Source organism: Tamandua tetradactyla, chromosome 13 (assembly GCF_023851605.1).
Source record: "Tamandua tetradactyla isolate mTamTet1 chromosome 13, mTamTet1.pri, whole genome shotgun sequence".
Taxonomy (NCBI): domain Eukaryota; kingdom Metazoa; phylum Chordata; class Mammalia; order Pilosa; family Myrmecophagidae; genus Tamandua; species Tamandua tetradactyla.
Genome location: NC_135339.1, coordinates 6,575,141 through 6,597,484, shown reverse-complemented (window position 1 = coordinate 6,597,484; position 22,344 = coordinate 6,575,141). Strand labels below are relative to the sequence as shown.

Below are 22,344 nucleotides of genomic sequence, written 5' to 3'. Positions count from 1 at the left end.
TTGAGTTAACTTTTGTATAGGGTGTGAGAGATGGGTCTTCTTTCATTCTTTTGCATATGGATATCCAGTTCTCTAGGCACCATTTATTGAAGAGACTGTTCTGTCCCAGGTGAGTTGGCTTGACTGCCTTATCAAAGATCAAATGTCCATAGATGAGAGGGTCTATATCTGAGCACTCTATTCGATTCCATTGGTCGATATATCTATCTTTATGCCAATACCATGCTGTTTTGACCACTGTGGCTTCATAATATGCCTTAAAGTCAGGCAGCGCGAGACCTCCAGCTTCGTTTTTTTTCCTCAAGATGTTTTTAGCAATTCGGGGCACCCTGCCCTTCCAGATAAATTTGCTTATTGGTTTTTCTATTTCTGAAAAATAAGTTGTTGAGATTTTGATTGGTATTGCATTGAATCTGTAAATCAATTTAGGTAGGATTGACATCTTAACTATATTTAGTCTTCCAACCCATGAACACGGTATGCCCTTCCATTTATTTAGGTCTTCTGTGATTTCTTTTAGCAGTTTTTTGTAGTTTTCTTTATATAGGTTTTTTGTCTCTTTAGTTAAATTTATTCCTAGGTATTTTATTCTTTTAGTTGCAATTGTAAATGGGATTCGTTTCTTGATTTCCCCCTCACTTGTTCATTACTAGTGTATAGAAATGCTACAGATTTTTGAATGTTGATCTTGTAACCTGCTACTTTGCTGTACTCATTTATTAGCTCTAGTAGTTTTGTTGTGGATTTTTCCGGGTTTTCGATGTACAGTATCATATCATCTGCAAACAGTGATAGTTTTACTTCTTCCTTTTCAATTTTGATGCCTTGTATTTCTTTTTCTTGTCTAATTGCTCTGGCTAGAACCTCCAACACAATGTTGAATAATAGTGGTGATAGTGGACATCCTTGTCTTGTTCCTGATCTTAGGGGGAAAGTTTTCTATTTTTCCCCATTGAGGATGATATTAGTTGTGGGTTTTTCATATATTCCCTCTATCATTTTAAGGAAGTTCCCTTGTATTCCTATTCTTTGAAGTGTTTTCAACAGGAAAGGGTGTTGAATCTTGTCAAATGCCTTCTCTGCATCAATTGAGATGATCATGTGATTTTTCTGCTTTGATTTGTTGATATGGTGTATTACATTAATTGATTTTCTTATGTTGAACCATCCTTGCATACCTGGGATGAATCCTACTTGGTCATGATGTATAATTCTTTTAATGTGTTGTTGGATACGATTTGCTAGAATTTTATTGAGGATTTTTGCATCTATATTCATTAGAGAGATTGGCCTGTAGTTTTCTTTTTTTGTAATATCTTTGCCTGGTTTTTGTATGAGGGTGATGTTTGCTTCATAGAATGACTTAGGTAGTTTTCCCTCCACTTCGATTATTTTTAAGAGTTTGAGGAGAGTTGGTACTAATTCTTTCTGGAATGTTTGATAGAATTCACATGTGCAGCTGTCTGGTCCTGGACTTTTCTTTTTAGGAAGCTTTTGAATGACTAATTCAATTTCTTTACTTGTGATTGGTTTGTTGAGGTCATCTATTTCTTCTTGAGTCAAATTGGTTGTTCATGTCTTTCCAGGAACCCGTCCATTTCATCTAAATTGTTGTATTTATTAGCGTAAAGTTGTTGATAGTATCCTGTTATTACCTCCTTTATTTCTGTGAGGTCAGTAGTTATGTCTCCTCTTCCATTTCTGATCTTATTTATTTGCATCCTCTCTCTTCTTCTTTTTGTCAATCTTGCTAAGGGCCCATCAATCTTATTGATTTTCTCATAGAACCAACTTCTGGCCTTATTGATTTTCTCTATTGTTTTCATGTTCTCAATTTCATTTATTTCTGCTCTAATCTTTGTTATTTCTTTCCTTTTGCTTGCTTTGGGATTAGTTTGCTGTTCTTTCTCCAGTTCCTCCAAGTGGACAGTTAATTCCTGCATTTTTGCCTTTTCTTCTTTTCTGATAAAGGCATTTAGGGCAATAAATTTCCCTCTTAGCACTGCCTTTGCTGTGTCCCATAAGTTTTGATATGTTGTGTTTTCATTTTCATTCGCCTCGAGATATTTGCTAATTTCTCTAGCAATTTCTTCTTTGACCCACTCGTTATTCAAGAGTGTGTTGTTGAGCCTCCACGTATTTGTGAATTTTCTGGCACTCCGCCTATTATTGATTTCCAACTTCATTCCTTTATGATCCGAGAAAGTGTTGTGTATGATTTCAATCTTTTTAAATTTGTTAAGACTTGCTTTGTGACCCAGCATATGGTCTATCTTTGAGAATGATCCATGAGCACTTGAGAAAAAGGTGTATCCTGCTGATTTGGGATGTAATGTCCTATAAATGTCTGTTAAGTCTAGCTCATTTATAGTAATATTCAGATTCTCTATTTCTTTATTGATCCTCTGTCTAGATGTTCTGTCCATTGATGAGAGTGGTGAATTGAAGTCTCCAACTATTATGGTATATGAGTCTATTTCCCTTTTCAGTGTTTGCAGTGTATTCCTCACGTATTTTGGGGTATTCTGGTTCGGTGCATAAATATTTATAATTGTTATGTCTTCTTGTTTAATTGTTCCTTTTATTAGTATATAGTGTCCTTCTTTGTCTCTTTTAACTGTTTTACATTTGAAGTCTAATTTGTTGGATATTAGTATAGCCACTCCTGCTCTTTTCTGGTTGTTATTTGCATGAAATATCTTTTCCCAACCTTTCACTTTCAACCTATGTTTATCTTTGGGTCTAAGATGTGTTTCCTGTAGACAGCATATAGAAGGATCCTATTTTTTAATCCATTCTGCCAGTCTATGTCTTTTGATTGGGAAATTCAGTCCATTAACATTTAGTGTTATTACTGTTTGGATAATATTTTCCTCTAACATTTTGCCGTTTGTATTATATATATCATATCTGATTTTCCTTCTTTCTACACTCTTCTCCATACCTCTCTCTTCTGTCTTTTTGTATCTGACTCTAGTGCTCCCTTTAGTATTTCTTGCAGAGCTGGTCTCTTGGTCACAAATTCTCTCAGTGACCTTTTGTCTGAGAATGTTTTAATTTCTCCCTCATTTTTGAAGGATAATTTTGCTGGATATAGGAGTCTTGGTTGGCAGTTTTTCTCTTTTAGTAATTTAAATATATCATCCCACTGTCTTCTAGCTTCCATGGTTTCTGCTGAGAAATCTACACATAGTCTTATTGGGTTTCCCTTGTATGTGATGGATTGTTTTTCTCTTGCTGCTTTCAAGATCCTCTCTTTCTCTTTGACCTCTGACATTCTAACTAGTAAGTGTCTTGGAGAACGCCTATTTGGGTCTAATCTCTTTGGGGTGCGCTGCACTTCTTGGATCTGTAATTTTAGGTCTTTCATAAGAGTTGGGAAATTTTCTGTGATAATTTCTTCCATTAGTTTTTCTCCTCCTTTTCCCTTCTCTTCTCCTTCTTGGACACCCACAACACGTATATTTGTGCGCTTCATATTGTCCTTGAGTTCCTTGATACCCTGTTCAAATTTTTCCATTCTTTTCCTGATAGTTTCTGTTTCTTTTTGGAATTCAGATGTTCCATCCTCCAAATCGCTAATTCTATCTTCTGTCTCTTTAAATCTATCATTGTAGGTATCCATTGTTTTTTCCATCTTTTCTACTTTATCCTTCACTTCCATAAGTTCTGTGATTTGTTTTTTCAGTTTTTCTATTTCTTCTTTATGCTCAGCCCATGTCTTCTTCATGTCCTCCCTCAATTTATCGATTTCATTTTTGAAGAGGTTTTCCATTTCTGTTCATATATTCAGCATTAGTTGTCTCAGCTCTTGTATCTCATTTGAACTATTGGTTTGTTCCTTTGACTGGGCTATATTCTCAATCTTCTGAGCGTGGACCGTTATCTTCTGCTGCTGGTATCTGGGCATTTAGTCAGATTTCCCTGGGTGTCGGACCCAACAAGGTTGTAAGATTTTTCTGTGAAATCTCTGGGTTCTGTTTTTCTTATCCTGCCCAGTAGGTGGCGCTCGTGGCACACGTTTGTCTCACGTGTTTGGAAGGGATCCCCCCGGTCACCGATCTCCGCGGCCTGGGGATTTCCGATCCAATTCTCTCCGTTGGTTCGGGGAGCCGCGCGTGGTGGGGGCGTCAGCCGCCGCGGCTTGAGGGGACCCTGTGGCTGGTCACCGTCCACAGCGGGCCTGGGGAATTCGCCACCAGACCAGGAAGTCGCCCGCGGGGGGAGGGGTGCCGGTCACCGTCCGCCGCAGCCTGTGGAATTCCCCACCGGACCAGGAAGCCGCCCGCGGGGGAGAGGCGTCGGTCGCCGGCCGCCGCGGCCTGGGGAACTCGCCACCGGACCTGGAAGCCGCCCACAGGGGAGGGCCACCACAGCTTGGGTAGCCCTCTGATCCGAGACTCGTAGCCGGACCAGGAAACCGCCGGCAAAAGAGGGGCGCCGGCCGCCTCGGCTTGGGAAACTTGCCTCTCCGAGACTCTCAGCTGGCCCGAGAAGGAGGGAGGGAGGAGCTCCCACCGCCACAGCTGCCGCTGCTCGGGAAATCGCGCACCGCTTGGGGATCTCACCGCAGCCGAGTCTCGCAGTCAGACTAGCCAGTCCAGACTGGGGTACGCTGTGTGTCCATTCCCTGCCGTGGCCCCGGGAGCTGTTCTGCACTGTTTCAGTTCACCTAGTAGTTGCTTTGGAGGAGGAACTAAGACACACGTACCTTACTAAGCCGCCATCTTGGCCCCCCACTGACCTTTTTAAGGCTGGAATTTCAGAGTTTAGCGTCCTCATACCTCATTTTGGTTCTCCCACATGCTGATTTTTAAAATAAGAACATTCTCATCTAGTGCTCACTCTTTCTGATTTAGCAGCCTCTTTAACCCTAAGGTTGCTTGGATTCTACCTGCCTAATGAGCTCCTTCAAACACCAGATATCTTCCTCTTCTGAGAAGAGTTCAATAGACTTTTGGCCATGTCTCCAACTCTATTATCTTCCTTCAGATACCTGGCCCCTTTTTCACAGTGGATTCAGAAGGTCTCTGACATCTGCCACATCTTCCTAATAAGATTCCAGCTCCACAGCTGATATCCATTCTAAATAACTGCTTGGCTTCATGCTGCACTTGGAGCAACAGAAGAAACACATCCAATAGGAGACACATGAAAAGCCAGGGCCTCAGTCAAGGCTTATGCCAATGACCACTTATGCCCATGACCACAAATCTTTATCTCCATCCCAGTTAATGTTCTTCCAAGCTCCAGACCCTTCTGACTAGCTCCCTTCTGAATTTCAAGCTCTGCTGAATTTCAAGCTCTACTGGTTCAAAGGTGGACTCATCAGCATCACAACAGATCTCCTTCTTCAGTATTATACTATCTGCAGCCTCCATAAGAAAACTTCAGGTTAGTCTGGAAACCTGTTACTCTCACTACCCTCATCAAACACTAGGCAAAATCTCTGACTTCATTTCCTCAGCCTCTCTTCCTCCTGTCTCCAGCTTTTCAACTGGGCTCCTAATTCATTCTTGGCCCTGCTCACCAGCATTCTTTTACAAATGCAAATCTGACTTGCTTAAAATTCACCAAGAACTCCTGGTAGGTTTCAGGGGGAGGGGAACATTCAAATTCCATAATTTTGTCTCTAAAACCTTCTTGACCCTTAGCTGTCCATCTGGGGACCCCCACCTGGAACAACAGAGAACACAAAACTCTTTTCCAGAACCACAGTCTCCATATTCAGCCTTATCTCATCTGCTTGTAGACTTCTCTCCTTTGATTGTCCCCTTTCTTTTTCTGGCATTATCTGTCTCTCGTTTTCCACTGAAGCATACCCATGAGCATAGAAATTTACTCTCCCACCCATCTCTGTCTTTGTTCAGTTTCCTTTTCCCAGCTATGGCTACCGTTCCTTTCTTTCTAAGACAAACTTGTCAGCAGAGCCAGCGTATGTTCACTACTGACCCAGGCCTGCCAGCCACCTCCAGTGGCCAAGGAAATGAAAACTGTTTTCCTAATCGCACTCTACATCTCCCCAGCATTTAGCACTGTTGACTTCTTCTCAACCAACCTATTTCCATAGTATTGTTGACACCAAGAAAACTCCTAAGAAATGCCTGCCCCCTTTTTGCTCCTCACCTCACAGGCCATGCTCTTTCTCTAATCTCGAACAGTGGGATGGCCAAAGGTCCAAGGTTGGACTCTCTTCTCTCATCTTTGCCCCAGCTCTCTCTTTAATTTCACCCACCCATTATTCTGATTTTGCATATGGTACCACCATGTGCTCTTAATTCTTAATTTGTTTCCAATCCAGATTTGTTTTCTGCATTCTAAATCTTACACCACTTCCAATTTGACATCTCTAATTGATATGCTGACAGCATTTGAAATTCACCGTGCCCTAACTGACTGCTTTCCTCCACTCCTGGCCCTTACACTTGGATGTGCATTTGCAAGTATGAGCATATAGGTGCATGCACACACACACACACACACACACACACGCACACCAGGATCCTCCTCCAATGCTCCCCATCTCAGCTAATGGATAGGAACCTCAGAGTCCACATTGACACACTCCTTTCACCCACCCCACAGCCCTCATCGTCCCCATGTTCTTTGGATTTGATTCAGATATATCTCGAATGAATCCAGTCTTTTCCCTGTTGACTCATGACCAGCCTCAGCCAAGCCACCTTTGTCTTTTGTCTGGACTCTTTCAGCAGCCTTCGAGCTGATATCTGCTTTTTGTTTTCTTTTTCTACTGTATCAGTCCAAATTCTACACCACAGCCAGAGTGAGTATTCCAAAACATAAATATAATTGTGTCACTTCCCTTCTTAGAACTGGTTGCACTTAAAGTCCCCTATGGGTAATGGTGAGAACGGGGGAAAATTCAACCTTCCCAAGTTGAATTCTTGATATTCACACAAGCAGTATGGACAACCAAAGCTATAGGCTGAGCCCCCAGTCTTGGGGTTTGTTCATATGAAACTTCACCCCACAAGGGATAGGTCAAGTCTACTTAAAATTAGGCCTGAGAGTCACCCCAAAGAGAACCTCTTTTGTTGCTCAGATGTGGCCTTTCTCTCCAACCAAGACAACAAGCAAACTCACCACCATCCCCCTGTCTATGTGGGTCATGACTCCCAGGGCTGTGGGTCTTCCTGGCAACATGGGACAGAAATCCCAGAATGAGTTGAGATTCAGCATCAAGGGATTGAGAAAACCTTCTCGACCAAAAGGGGGAAGAGTGAAATGAGACAAAGTGTCAATGGCTGAGATTTCAAACAGAGTTGAGAGGTTATCCTGGAGGTTATTCTTACTCATTAAGTAATATCACCTTGTTATTCAAGATGTGATGGAGAGGCTGGAGGGAACTGCCTGAAAATGTAGAGCTGTGTTCCTGTAGCCATGTTTCTTGATGATGATTGTATATGATATAGCTTTTACAATGTGACTGTGCAATTGTGAAAACCTTGTGTCTGATGCTCCTTTTATCTACCTTGTCAAAAGACGAGTAAAACATATGGAATAAAAATAAATAATAGGGAGAACAAATGTTAAAAAAAATAATTAAAAAAAAAAAAACGTTGCACTTAGAATGTGACATATGCTGAGGCAGGGTGGTCAGAGAAGATCTCTTTGAAAAAAGTGACATTCAAGTTGAAACCTCAAAGATGGCTAGGAGCCAGCCAGAGGAGAGATAGAAGTTAATTTCCCATAGAGTGCAAAGGCCCTGGGGCATGAAAGAGCTCAGAGTATTTAAGGGAAGCAAGGAGGCTAATGGGACTGGAGTTTATACATATCAACCACTCAGATCTTTTATATAGATCAGTAAGGCATATTATATTAATATTTTCTCTTTTCTCCCACGGGTCAAAAGTTCCAAAGAGCAGAACACTTGTCCACTTTTTGAATGCCATGCCCTGTGCAGTGCTCAGCACAGAATAGGTACCAAATATTTATTGAGTGTATTTGGGGGTAAATGTCTCCAACATCCTAACCAGGTTAAGCGGCTGGCAATTCCCGAAATATATTGTGCTGCTCCCTCTTCCAAGAGGCTTAGCTTTGTCCGACGCATTGAGTATTAACCAGGGGTGATTTGGGCCCCCAGGGGTCATTTGGCAATGTCTGGAAGCATTTTGGTCATCACAACTTGGGTGGAAGGGTACTTCTGGTATCTAGTGGATAGAGGTCAGTGGTGCTGCTAAGCATCCTGCAAAGGAGAGAACCACCTCCACACCTCAACAAAGGATTACCTAGCCCAAAATGTTGAAAGTGCTAAAGTTGAGAAAACCCAGAGTCCAGCTAAGTCCATCTGTCCTTCAACCCCGTGTGAGCATTGCCTCTTTGGGGAAGTAGAGGGATCCCTCCTCTAGGCTCCCAAACCTTTTTTATGAGAACCATTCCCTGACTATGCAATGATGGGTTCTAATGTCTCTCAGTGGAACCAACCCAACTGAGGTTAGGACACATGCTCCATCTGCCTGCCAGTCTCTGACCTGGGGAGGGATGGAAGAGTGAAAATGAATTTTGTAGCAACATCCAAAACTTACAGTCGACCCATATGAATTCACGGGTCAGAAGGACCTCTCCAGCGGCCGTCTCTCTCTCAGGGTATCCGTGTTATTTACTGACCCACAGAAACAGCCATTTCACACGGCTTCAACCCAAGAAGTCATTGCCTTAAATTTCTGAGTTATTCAAGTTTAATCCCACTAAACATAAAGACATAGAACTAGGGCATTATGAAAAAAAATAGGGCTGAAGCTTCATTTGCAGCTGGTTCTCCTTTGAGTCGAGTCTACTTCAACAACAAGTGTGGACCTGCTTGACCTGGCAGCAAAAATAAGATTCCATATGGCCTCACACTGACAGGGTCCCGATTTTGTGACCATCACTGAGAAAAACTTGAAGCCCTCTTCTCTGGATTCAGGTTTCGAAACAGACTCTGTTGGGACTCTAAGTGTGCCCTCCGGAAGGATTCCCTCCCCTTCATCTCTCAAGGCCCTCCCAGCTCTATACCCCTGGCCACGTGGTCTCATCTCTTGCAGACCCGGGGGATGGAGCAGCCCAAGGGGCTGGAGGCGAGGGCAGGGTGGGCACATCACCTCCAGCTCAGGGCTTCTTCTGCTGTGACTGAAGCACCCTGACGTGGGTCCTGGATGAGTCGCTGCTGTCGGAAGGGCTCTTCTCCTCCTCCTCCAGGGGCCGGTCTTGGACTTGGCCCTGGGCCCGCCTTCTCTCCAGCATCTCCTCGAAAAAGATCTGGCAGCTGAAGCCCTGCTGGACGCCGTACTGGGCGTGCACCAGCAGGGCTTCCAGCGTGGGGAAGACGCGGCAGCAGGCCACGCAGCGCAGCCCGTAGCTCGTGGTGACCAGCCAGTCCGGGGTGTCCCGCAGCTCCTGGAGGCAGCAGTCCAGCGGCCCCAGCAGCTCCGCATCGTCGGGCTCGGGGCAGTCGCTGTTCTTGCAGGCCTCCAGGTCCCAGTGCAGGTCGGTGTTGGACGCTGTCTCGAAGGAGGAGCCTTTCCGCCGCTGCCGCTTGATGAATTCGGCTTCGTGGATGCGGGGCTTTCTGTTGATCGGCTCGAAGCCCGCCTCGGTCTCCCAGGCCACCGCCACGCCCTGCACCGTCTGCACGTGGGTATACAAGGCGCAGATGCTCTGCTGGGCCGCGTCCTCGGAGTCACACATGCAGGAGACGCTGGACTGGTACTGGGAATAGGACTGGTACTCAGAGGATGACTCCGAGGAGGGGGAGCTGCTCCAGCTCAGCAGTCCCCGGGGCCTGGAGGTGAAGAAGAGGTTCTCCTCGTAGGTAAATGTAGGCCCCGGCCGCGGAGGCGACTCGTCCTTCTTTAGGTTCCCTGAGAAGCCAAAGGACATTTCCGTCAGTGCTCCCCAAAGGATCTAGTGCCACCACTTACCTTTCTCCTTAGGAGCGCTGGACCCTGAAATGTGCAGTCTCCAGAGGCTCCGGGGCAGGGAGCATCGCTTCTGAAGCCTGTTTGCTTACAAAATGGGGACAATGAAGATGCCTGCCTCTCAGGATGATGGTAAGGATCATACAGTACACGAATGTAAACACCAAAACCCTGGGAGAAAAGCCCAGAGGTCACCCCTGGAGAACCAATAAATTGGTGATCAAGCATCCAAGGCAATGCTACTCGTCAAGGAAGAGAGTTGAGCTACCGATAGATGCACCAAAATGGACGGCTCTCCAACACTAAGTCAGATTGAAAAGGTCACCTATGATATGGTCCATTTATGACATTCTACAAAAGGCCAGAAGAAAGGAACAGAAAACAGATGCCCTCCCTGGATTTGTAGTGCAAGAAAATTTTGGGGGGTGATGAAAATGCTCTATATGATGATTGTGCTGTACATCTGTCAAAATTCATCAGCTTGTACAGATGGGTGGGGATTGTGTTCATAAATTGCAACTCAACAAAGCCAATTACAAAGAGCAACGCATGGAAGGAAAATCAGTTAACACCCTGGCCCCATCCCCCAATTTGTGACAAGTCTCCATAAACCCACCCATCCCAGTCACGAGTGAAGTGCACACCGTGTTTTAACTCACTTAACGTTCAAAGCAACCCTAAGAAATTGGATTGTTATTATTGCCGTTTGACAGACAGGAAACTGAGACACCAAAGTTTAACACGGTGGAGCCAGAGCTGGTGGCTGACTCTCAGCCACGAGCACCTGAGTCAACCTTGGGGCTGCCCACGGTCACTTCTCACTGCCCACGGTCACTTCTCACTGACCTTCACATTGATGTCTGAATTTAACTTAAATAAATTTATTTTAAAGGGATCCTTTACATCACTGCTGAAATCACTAAACTGATATATTAAACCTGTTTTTTTCTCCTAATGCACATGAAAATACACAGTTGTAGAATTTCATGTTTACATCCATGTAATACCTGAATGCATCTCATCTCCTCACCATCTCTCCAAGCCCATAGACCCCACCTGCCTTTGCTCCACCATCCGTTTTTATGCTCAAGGCTACACCTTGGTCACAGCACCCGGCCCACCTGCTGGCCCTCCACCCAGGGGGCCCACTGACTGCAGCCTGCAGCCCTGCCCCCCACCCACCTGGCCAGCCCACTTCCAGGCTTTCATCGGTGGAATCAGGGCCAGCCAAGCTGAGGGTGGCCCCGTCCGTCGTTGACTGCTCTCTCCTGTGGTCAATGAAGTGACGTTTCATGATCCAAAACCAGCGCCCAGGGGTCTCAGTGCCCTGGCTGTTGGGTTAGAGTTTGCCTGGGCTGTGCTGAAGCCCCCCAGCTGGCCCCAGCCTGAGGGGCTGCTGGGGTCCTCATGGTTGCTAGGATTCCAGTATTGGTCTGTGACCTCATCAGTGACCATGAAAGGACAGAGACCTGGCCAGGAAGCCAGGAGAAGCTGCCTGCTAGGATCTTCTGTCCCCTTGGGGTCTCCTCTGCCTTGTGTATTAACAGGGACATGCACAATGCAAAACATGCAGACACATACTCAAAAACACACAGAGACACACTCATACACAAAAACACACACAAAGCATAAGCCCATAAACTCGCACACTTACACACATATGCCATAAACACCTACACACATAGACACTTACAGATGCCTATAAACTCATACTGACACAGACACAAAATACATATACACAATCACTCAGACACACATCACATAAACACACTTAAACACATACATATACACCACACACAAAAACACACACATTTACACACTCACATACTGATATACATCATAAACACGCATACAGTTATCCACATAACATATGCACACATATTTACACATACACACAGACATTTACACACCTGCACACAAAAACTCACATGTACTGCCAAACTTACATGATACAGACTTTTGCAAGCATAGAGAATTGGTCATCTTAATGTGATAGCTTAAAAATAGCTCTGTGTTTCAATGAGCACTTATCTGCCTTTTGGTAAAACTTTTAGGAAAAAAAATGAGTAAAAGAAATGAACAGGCAATTCTAAGGAGAAGAAATAAAAATGGCTTATAAACATGAGGGTTCAATTTAACTGTAATAAGGAGCATACAAATTAAAAACTCATTAATATACATACATAAAATAAGTCATTTTTCACCCGTAAGACCTGTAAGAGTTAAAAAGACTGACAAGACCAAGTGTTGGTGCAGACATGGAAAAAATGAACACTTTTATAGTGCGTGGTAGGAGCATAAATCACCTTTCTCAAAGGAAATTTGGTTGTATATTAAAATTAAAAGTGTGCACACTCTTTCACTCAGCGGTTCACTTCTCGCCTCATCCTAGGAAACTTTCACATTTTGTGCTATGTGCACATTGTGTTATGTGCACAAAATGGCAAACAGAAACATCTCTATTGTAGCATTGATTAAAATAGGGGAAAAAAAAAAAACAAGAAACACTCCAAACATTAGAGATGTTTAAATAAGGTATAAACTAACCATGGCATACTATACAGCAGTAAAAAAGAAAAGATCTACATGTAATAATAAATGAACGTGTGTTAAATGAGAAAAGTAAGAATAGAGAATAATCCTACCTATGCAGAATGTAAACATGCTGGTCCCTCTCAAAAAAGCCCCAAACCAAGTTCTATATCATTCACAGATGTAAAAGGACAGGGGAAGATCTGAAAGCAATCCTGCCTGATTGGTGACCCTGGTGACCAAGGAAAGAGGAGGACTGAAGCTGGGTGGGGAGTGGGGCTACGACAGATTACATTTGCCAAAGACTGCCACCCCCAAAGGTACTGCATCCCATACTCTTCTTTGCAGTGTGACATTGTCACTGCACGACTGAGGGGTGAGGTCCTTCTTTCTCAACTGGGGAAGACTTTTGTAACTGTCTCAACCAATAGAATGCAGAGGAAGTGATGCTTTGTGATGTTCCATGCTACAGCATGAAAAAAAAAATGTGACTTTCTCCTGGTACTCCCACTGCCCCTGACCTCTCCCCCTCCCTCGCTCTCAGGACACTCTCCTCTGGATCCAGGCGCCATCTGATCAGAAGGTCGAGGCCACCTACAGAGACTGTGTGTAGGTCTTCTAGCCGCCAACTCCATAATATCTAAGCCACATGGAATCTCATCCCAGTCCCAGGCTTCGAGCCATGGTGGAACAGAGACAAGCCATCCCTCTGTGCCCTGTCTGAATTCCTGACCCACAGAAACTGTGAGCGCAGCAAAAGGGTGCTTTGACACAACTAAGTTTTGGGGTCGCCTGTTAAGTAGACATAGTCAGCAGAACAGGGGCCAAGGTAGACTGTGATTTTTCCTGTAATGTTGAAATCTCTTTTAGTGAGAGAGCCCACGGACCCAGCAAGGCAGCTCATTTCCTGTCCCAGGCAGGGAAACTCGATCTGAGAGGCTGGCACCCACCAATCACCAAGATTTATTAATTTGTTCAAACCCAGGATCCATTCAGCTGTCTCTGAATTGTTACCCCAGGTTCCCGTCGCAAACACCTTCACCAGCTAGAGTTAGGTGCTTCTATACAGTTCCTCTTGCATTTTGCTTTACAGCTTCCGGTCAAAACACCATTTTCCAAAGCTACTTAGGTCAGCTCCTTTTCCCCCCAGAATCTGTGTGTGATCGTTCTAATTCTTGCAACAACCCTGCCAGTAGACACAATAAACCTTATTTAATAGGTAGGGAGGTTGAGGCTTCCAGGGGCTGGGGCACAGGTGAGGCCAGAAGGGGTGCAGGTGGAGGGAGTACAGCTCAAGGACTTTTCCCCAGTCTCAAGCCCCTTGGCAGGACTGATTTGCCAAGCTGCCCTCCTGCCATTTCCCTGAGCTGCTTCCCAAGGGGAAGCCCCACCCATGGAGGGTGTTTCAGTTTGCTAATGCAATATACCAGAAATGGAATGGCTTTTCAAAAGGGAATTTATTAAGTTACAACTTTGCCACTCGAAGGCCAGAAAAATGTCCAAACTAAGGCATCCAGAAAAGATACTTTGACTCAAGAAAGGCTGATCTCTGTCACATGGGAAGGCAAGCAGTTGGTACCTGCTGGTCCTTGTTTCTGGTTCTGTTGCTTCCAGCTTCTGATGCCAGTGGTTTTCTCTCTAAGCAGCTGTGGGCCTTCACTTATCTTCTCCGGGACACAACTCTGGCTGGCTTAGCATCTCATGGGAAGGCACATGGTGACATCTTCTGGGCTCTGCATCTCCAAATGTCCATGTCTAGGCATCTCCAAATGTCTGCATCTCTATCAGCTCTGAAGTAACTATGTTCTCTCCAAAACGCCTCCCCTTTTAAAAGGACTCCTTTAAACTAATCAAGACCCGCCTTGAATGGGTAGAGTCACATCCTCTAAAAAAAAAAGGGCCACACCACAATTGGACGTGTCACATCTCCATAGAAGCAACCCAGTCAAAAGTTTTAACCCTTCAATATGAAAGAACATGGCTTTTCTAGGGTACACAACAGTTTCAAACTGGCACAGCGGGTGACTGTTCTGCACTCTGCCTGGGGGCCTCTCCTGGGAGGGTACACTCACTCCTTCCACAAGCTCATGCAAAGCTGCCACCCGGGAAGGCTGCAAGTGGTCATGGCACAGGCCTGCCTGTCCATGTGCCCCGCGACGTCCCAGCCGGCAGTTTTCCAGCTGGACCCCGGCCTTGCCAAGAACCTCGGCACTCCGGTGGCCAAGGCCAGCTGGGCGTGTGTGCACAACCCCGAAAGGCCGCGAGCACAGCGCTTTCTCGCAGCCCTGCCCCCTGGCCAGCATCTTCGGCACAGGCTGCACCGTAGGTCCGGACACCACAGGCAATGCCTGGAGCACTCTCCAGCCTTCGCTTTCCTTCCCAAACGTGCTCCTTCCACCCTCTGTTTTTCCGTCCTGAGACGAAAGCTGGCAGGAAACACACCCGCCACAGCCACCACAGGAAGCAGAGATGCCACATCCACCTTCCCGTCCTTTCTAATTCCAGAAGTTAGCTTCTGCCATGGTCTACGCCATAGGGAGAATCAAGCCCCTCAGCCCAGAAAGCGTCCAGAAATAGCCTGTCCACTGGGCCGTGGAACCGGACATCACCCCCCTTGGGGCTTTGCGGCTGAGCCTCCATTGAATGGTGCTTTAAGTGGGCAATGCCCGTCTTTGCAGGAAAGTAAGGACCCTGGGGGGAGAGGGACAATTACCTGGTAACCCCCACCCCAAAGGACCCTGGTACGCAGGCTTGAGGCCCTCAGGAGGGAGAGAAGCAGCAAGCTGTCCCAGGGGCTGCTTGTGGAGGGGGTGGTGGGTTCAAGGGGTGGGGGGCAGAGAGAGGGGGCGGCCTCTTCCCAGTGAAGGTCAATTCCCAAGAATTATCAATGGCCTCGGCTTTGTGACTGAGCCCAAGAAACTCCCAAGAGATAGCCGCCCTGTCAAGGACTGGAACGGGAAGGCAGAATCTTTTTAGTTCGTTTTCTGTTGCTTCTTGTAACGATTTTAAAAAGAAGTGAGTCAGTGGATCACGGTGGGGGGAAAAAAAACTCAGCCACAGAGAAATGCAATAGGAAGACTTTTTCCTCAAACAAGCTGGGAAAGGAGTTTCGCTTTTGTTTTCCTTTAGACTTAATAACAGGCTGGCTCTTTTCTGTGGTCTGTTTGGAGCTGTCTCAGGGTTTGGGCTCTAACCTCAGGGCGCCCACACAAACAGCCTGAGCCATCTCTATCATCAGGGAGCAGGGAGGGGACATGCCCTTCGGGCTGGGCCCTCAGGCACATCCTTGGTTGAGCTCCAGGCCCCAGAGCCTCAACCTGGCCCCCAGCCTACCTCCAGCCCAGCTCCCGGCCCCATGTGACTGCAAACCATCAAAGGGGTTTCTGGATGCAGAAAAGTCTTCCAGCTCACGCTTTCTTGGAAGGAAGGAGCTCCCGGCTCTTGGCCAGGCGCGTGACCCAGGACTGGATGGCTCCAACAGTTTCTATGTTTTCAAGCCAAGCCAGAGCCCTGGGGGAAGGGCTGACCTTTCCTCTATTTCAAGTGTGATGAAAGCAGCCCTCCCTGGACACTGCTGTCAGACCACGGCCCCCTAACTCACAGTCAACCACCCTTTCTCTGCCCTGGGGCTTATGGCCCCGACTGGCAAGGCCTTGCCTGTTCTGAGACCCCAGACCCTGCAGGCCAACAGCAAGTTACAGTAACTGTGTGGCACTTGCTCCGTGCAGCTTTGAGCTCACGTCGAAGGCATCTGCAGCACCCTCTGGGAAGCAAGTGATCCCAGGGCGGAACGGGGGTGAATTCCTCTATCCCCACAATTAGAAGAGCTGATACAAAGACCTGTCTTGGGACTGGCTTCTTCCCATCCAGTCTTCTTGAGAAAGGGTCCCTTTGGTGAGAGGATGCCTTGTTGATGGATGGAAGAGGGGTTGTGGGAGAGGCCCGCAATCCTATCTCCAGTTTACCACTCACAGCCTTGTAGCTGATTGCACGCCCTCCAGGAAGGGAGTTGGGGTGGGGTGGAGAACTTTGGGGAAGGCTGGAGCATGTTGTGAAATCCCCACAAGGAAGTTCCCAAGGAAGGAACCCCAGGCCGAGGCTTGGCAGTCAATGGGAAGTGACCCACTCAGCGACCCCAGTTGGCGGCCAGCTGCTTGCACCTCACCCACGTGCAGTGGGCCAGGCCACCCCCCACTGCCTGCCAGCACCCCCCAAGTACACGTTCTGGTCTGTGAGCAACACTCCAAGGGCAGGTCTGGGGAAATGGCTTCAGCGAGGCAGGACTGGGTTCTACCAAACCCTCAGTGTGCCAAGGAGCAGGCAGAAAGTGCCAGAACGTGAGCCTCCTGCCTAACCCACCTGCATTGTCTGAACCAGGCAGCATCATGGGAATAAAGGGCTCTGCCAATTGTGGTAGGAAGGAGGACGTCAGTCCCAAAGGACTTCATGGGGACAAAACAGTTCTCCTCACACGCTGCCCCTAGCCTGCCCAGTTGTCCAAAGTTCAGATTCAGAGGAGTACAGTGGACGGTGAGAGGGTCAGCCCCTCCATGCCCAGTCCCCATGAAAAGCAGAACTAGGCCACCTCAGAAAGAAACCAGCTACCCCTTCCGACCCTCGGCTTCAGAAACCCCCAGAACAGCCTCTGCGTTGGACAGGAAACCTTTGCTGGGTTTCCATTATTTTATCATGACCCGAGGGGCTATCTGTTTAAAGTTCAAAGTGTCATGTGCAGGGCTCACTCAGCCATGGCCCTCTAACAAGAGAAGACCTACTAGAAATCAGGCATAAAGCCCAATCAAAAGTAGGCTGAAACCTAAAGGAAATGGATAATGCTTCCTTTTTAATAATGGTGAGATGGTTCTCCAGTGTTATTAAAAAATCACCAAAATTTTCCAGGCTACCAAGCACTGGGCTCAGCTCAGGAATCCCTATAACAACCTTATGAGATAGGACCTATCTTAATCCCTCTTTACAGATTAGGAAAATGAGGTCCAGAAAGGCTAAGTAATTTGCCCAAAGTCATACACCCAGTAAATGGCAAAGAAGAAGATGAGAATGTCAGTGTTCACCAGCTCCCAGGCCACTAAGCTGTGCTGCCTCCTCCGAAACCCTCCTGTCCAAAAAGCAGATCAGAGTCTGGCTTCCCTCATGTCAACAGGTCCAGCGGCCTATGGAGAATGTGGCCAGGAGACTGGACAAGAAGGAGGACAAACATTTGCCAGGTTCGTGCCACAAGCAGCCATCATATCTAAAGTGTGCGTGTGGAGTTAGTGCATCCCTCAGGGGCTCACAATCCTTAGGGATTAAAGGCAGGACCCTTTGGCACTAACTTATCTCCACTCTTCTCTCCAGGCCAGTGGTTCCTATCGGTCCGTGGCCACAAGGTGGATAGAACACCCTCTGGTCCTCAGGGAAATGAGAAAGAGTGGAGGGGAACGTACACAAATTGTGTACTATCTACAAGAGACGACCATAAGCTTTGTCCGTTATTTAAAGTTTGATTTAGAGTTTAGAACAATCCCCTGCAACTTGAAAACGCCCCATGTGGTGGATTAAATAGTGTAGTTTGGACATGGCCTCAGTCTGTGTTCTGGTGGATGTGGCTCCGTTATAATCAGGATCTCTTCAAGATTTCTGTGTTAGACAGGGTTCTCTAGAGAAACAGAACCAACAGGAGAGCTCTGTAAGTTTGAGATTTATAAAGGGGTCTCACACACCGTGGGAATGGAAGAGTCCACAATCCATAGGGCAGACTGTGAAGCTGGCGGCTCTGATGAAGGTCTGGACAAATTCCACAGGAGAGGCTCTCAGTCTGAAGAAGCAGTGTAAGAGTCTCTCCTCTTCCTTAAAAGCCTTCAGTGGATTGGATTATCTCATCAAGGGAGACATGCCTTACTTGATGGCAGATGTAATGAGCCACAGCTGCAATCAACTGACTGCTGACTTAATACACCACCCTTCCCGTTAATCAACCAGCCATGAAATATCCTTGCAGCAACCGTGAGGCCAGTGCTTGCCTGACTAGACCACTGGGCATCATTGCTTGACCAAGTTGACACCAGACCCTAACCCTGCAGTTTAAGGTGTGGCCTCATCCAGTCAGGTTAGGCTTTAATACGTTTGCCAGGAGTCCTCTATAAGCAGAGTGAAAGTCAGATGGAGGGAGAAGCCACCGGAAGAAGCCAGAAGCCAAGAAGTCAACAGACCCTGGAGGAGAAAGGAAAAGATGCCGCTATATGCATTGCCACGTGACAGAATTGCCAAGGATCAGGGATCACCAGAAGCCAGTCCCAGACTGCTAGTCTTTGGGAGAATGCATCGCCTTACTGATGTTTCCACTTTGAACTTCTGGCCTCAAAAACATCTGCTACTAAATTGCCATTGTTGAAGCCAACCAGCTGCATGGTTTTTGTTTTAGCAGCCAGGAATCTAAAGCACCCCAGTAAATTTATTATTACTTTATTTGATAGAACATGTTATGGGTTAGTTAAATTCTCAAGCTGCATCAGATCACTGCAAAATGTCCTTGTAGAGGCCAAAAAGTTCTTGATATGATTTATCTGTCTCTGCACAAAAGGATTGGACGACTCATTTTTGAGCCACCCAGTATTTCTGTTCAACTTGCTTATTGGGAAGTTATGGGCCACCAATACCATTAACACCATAAGAGGCAGTTCAAACAGTGGGATTTACCACCAACCCACCACTAATTAAACTAATCCCAATAAAGCCGGAGGAAGATAATTAAAAGGTAAGATGAGCAGCAATCGAAAACTGATCTCTCAAGACCTGGCTGTGTGACTGGGGAAAGGAAGCAGGCTTTCCACAAAGTGCAACTTTCTCTAAATTGCAACTTTCGCCCAGCATGTGACCAGTGAGGGGGGTGGCATTTGGCTGGCGCGCTTGGCAGTCTGATTCCCTGGCAGAAACCTGAGGCTTGATCCGTGGGAAGCCTGATCCTCGACCGCTTTAGTATGTAAAGGCCCAAAGTTTGTAGCCCTAGGATCTGAGCTTGCCAATGCGTAGCCCTCAGTGCTAGGTAAAAAAAGAGAATGTGGACGTAATGGTGCATTATTCCTGCATGAGGATGGAAAATGACTTGTCTTTGTTTAACTTGCTCTTGGCCAAGAGGGAGCGGAATGGGGTATGTTGGGGTCAGCCAGTCCCAGCTAGTAAGAGCCAATTGTTAAATTTGCAGGAACTTTGTAAACTGCTCACACCCACTATTGAAATTAAAGTTATGTAAACTTGCAATTAAATAAAGTATATTAAACACCAAGGTAATAAATACTCAGAACTCATCACTCCCTAATTATTTTACTAAGGTACCCTGGCAGCTTGTAAATGGGCTTGGTGGGAATAGCTACTCCCCAGAAAACAGCAAATGATAAAATCGGGGCCCCCCTCCCTCACCCCATGGAGCGCGTGGTTGAACATTTAACAGGCTGAGAGTCCTGGCTGTGAAGACAAGCCCTTTAGGCAACATTTTCCCAGGCCCAGTAATTCTAACCTTCTGGCCCGGTTTCCAGGATTCCTTGGTCTATATATTAAGCTTTTAGGGATGCCTACCGAGCCCTCCCACCTGCAAATACATCACAATTCAGAAAGGATGCTCCTGTTCATTATTTTATGATTTCCACAGCAACCCAGAGAAGTGGGCCAAATGCATTCTTTCCACTTTAATAGATGAAGGAATTGAGGCCCAGCGAGGCAGTGAAAGCTTTCCTAGGTTCCGGCAGCTGGGTGGATGGAAATCCAGCTTTCTCAGCTGTATTCACTATAAGGACTAGGCACATTTTATTTAAAAAAAAAAAAAATGGAATTAACACAACAACCAGAACTAGTATACTCTGGTGGAAAAATAAATTGAAACACATTTCCTGGCAGTATGTGTAGCAAAGATTTTAAACCTGTGATGCTCTTGCCTCAGCAACCCTACTTTGAGAGATTTATCTTTAAGGAAATTAAGCATATGGCCAAGATTCCACTGGCCCATTTCCCATACAATGCTGTTTGTAACAGCGAAAACTCTAGGAGGCAATTTAAGTGTCAAAGCATGGAGGATGGGCTAAACTGGTTGGGTTGCGTTACGTCTTCCCTGGGAGCTGGATGGAAATGCAGATTCTGGGGACCCACGCTGCACCTCCTGAGTCAGAATGCCTAGGATGAGGTCCACCAGACCGATTGAATCGAGCCCTTGATGGGGCTTTTCTGCTGCCTGCTGCAAGTTGAGAGCCTTTGTGTTAAATACATTGTGGGACAGCCAAGCAATGGAATGCAGCATAGCTCACGAGGAACACGGAGAGCTGTCTGCACGGAGCAAGTGAAAACGTACACAGGATAATCCCAATCATATAAAAATTAGTACACGTGTGTATGTACACACACACACACACAAATTATTGTCACGATTTATCTTTGTAGGGGAAAAGTCTCCCTGCTCCCTTTGTTCGTCTTTACTTCCAATTTTTCTACCATGAGCATGTAAGAAAACATGCAACAAATTACTTCTGGTTTTATTTAAATGCTAATGAGGCAAGAAAAATAGAATGTAGGCTCACAAGCATGTTTTTGCCAAGCACCCTATGTGCTCCTCCCCCACCCCCACCCCAAGCCAGGGAGAGCCCACGCCAGTCCCGTGGGCTTGTCCAATGCGCCCTGTGAACAGGTTTAGTCTGGAGCTCACTCAGTCCCTTGGGCAGGGAAGTACTTGGCTCCCTGGTTGCAGAAACCTGGGGCAGGGTAGGGAGGGGAACCCTGCCCCTCCTCACACAAGGGTTAAAATCTCACTGGCTGGAGAAAAGACGTGGGAAAGGCAGGACATTTGCTTGCAAGGAAATATAAACAAGGACAAGCACAAGCAGTAAAACGTGGCTTAAGTGACCCTGATCAAAGCCAGCTGGGCCACCAGGCTGCAGAGAAGAGAAAGATGCAGAGAAGATGCTAAGATGGGGTGGATCTGGTGTGCCAGGGGAGGGTGGGGCTGCCTGGGGGAGTGCCCCTAGAGGAACACACTCACACTGGGAGAGCTGGGTGTGACAGGAGTTTTCTGGCACTTTGAGGCCTGGATGTTCCCAAGGAAGGCCCACCAGATTCTGTCCTCTTAGCCCCCAAGGTTGTAGAATAGGAAAGAAGCAGCATTCATCTATCCCCAACCGTGTACCAGGCACAAAGCAGGGTGTTTGCCAGTCTTATTTAATCCATACAAAAGTCTGGGAGATGTGTAGGATACTCCACTTTTTCTGGCCTCACTTGCCCAAAGCCAAATAGCTGATGACTTGGATCAGGTCTCCCAGGCAGGGCCTGCACCCACCCCATAGAGCTGCCCCAAAGCTCTCCTTTCCCCAATCAAACACACCCTTTCCACTTCCTCAAAGACCTGCCCCAGCCCCCAGCAACTCCCACCAACCCCCTCCACCCCACTCCTTCTAAGCCACAGAACCCCTTAAAGAGCCCCAGGGAGTGGGGTGTTGCAGCTTTACAATTTTTATCTAACATTGTGCCAGAACCCATATTGCAAATTATCACTAATTTGAAGAGAGGTTTCCCTTTGGAAGACAAAATGCCTCACTAGTTTTAACGAACAATAGCTGAAGCTCAGAAGCCACACTACACTTAGAATCTTTTCTCAATCTGCTTTTGCCCAAATACAGCCTTTTGCCATTTCCCCCCTCATTGCTTGGAGAGGACTGATGTAGGCTTCCTGCTCAGAATGGGGGAAGCAGTGGAAGGGGTCCCTGCAACCACCCAGGGCGAGTCGAGAACCAGCCAGCAGCAGCAGCAGTTTCCAGGTAGGAAAGCTCCCTCTTCCTGGACCTTCACGTGGCTGCATCCCCTCTGGGTGTCTCAGATGAGTCACTAACAAAAGTTTGAAGCTGTGTGTCCCCAGGGA

The 22,344-nt window shown here is 46.6% G+C and overlaps 1 protein-coding gene across 2 annotated transcripts; it reads right to left on the bottom strand.

Moving 5' to 3' along the window:
• Nucleotides 1–8,681: 8,681 nt before the first annotated feature.
• Nucleotides 8,682–11,337, bottom strand: FAM170B (family with sequence similarity 170 member B). 2 transcript variants are annotated; one of them, XM_077124649.1, is made up of 3 exons: nt 11,100–11,337; nt 9,102–9,860; nt 8,682–8,826 (listed from the first exon to the last, which is right to left on the bottom strand). In XM_077124649.1, exons 1-2 carry the CDS (start codon nt 11,209–11,211, stop codon nt 9,109–9,111), a joined length of 864 nt encoding a protein of 287 aa, XP_076980764.1. In that variant the 5' UTR covers nt 11,212–11,337; the 3' UTR covers nt 8,682–8,826; nt 9,102–9,108. The 2 variants fall into 2 exon arrangements, with proteins under 2 accessions (XP_076980764.1, XP_076980763.1); XM_077124648.1 differs by having other exon boundaries at nt 8,682–9,860.
• Between the last annotated feature and the right edge of the window lie 11,007 nt (nt 11,338–22,344).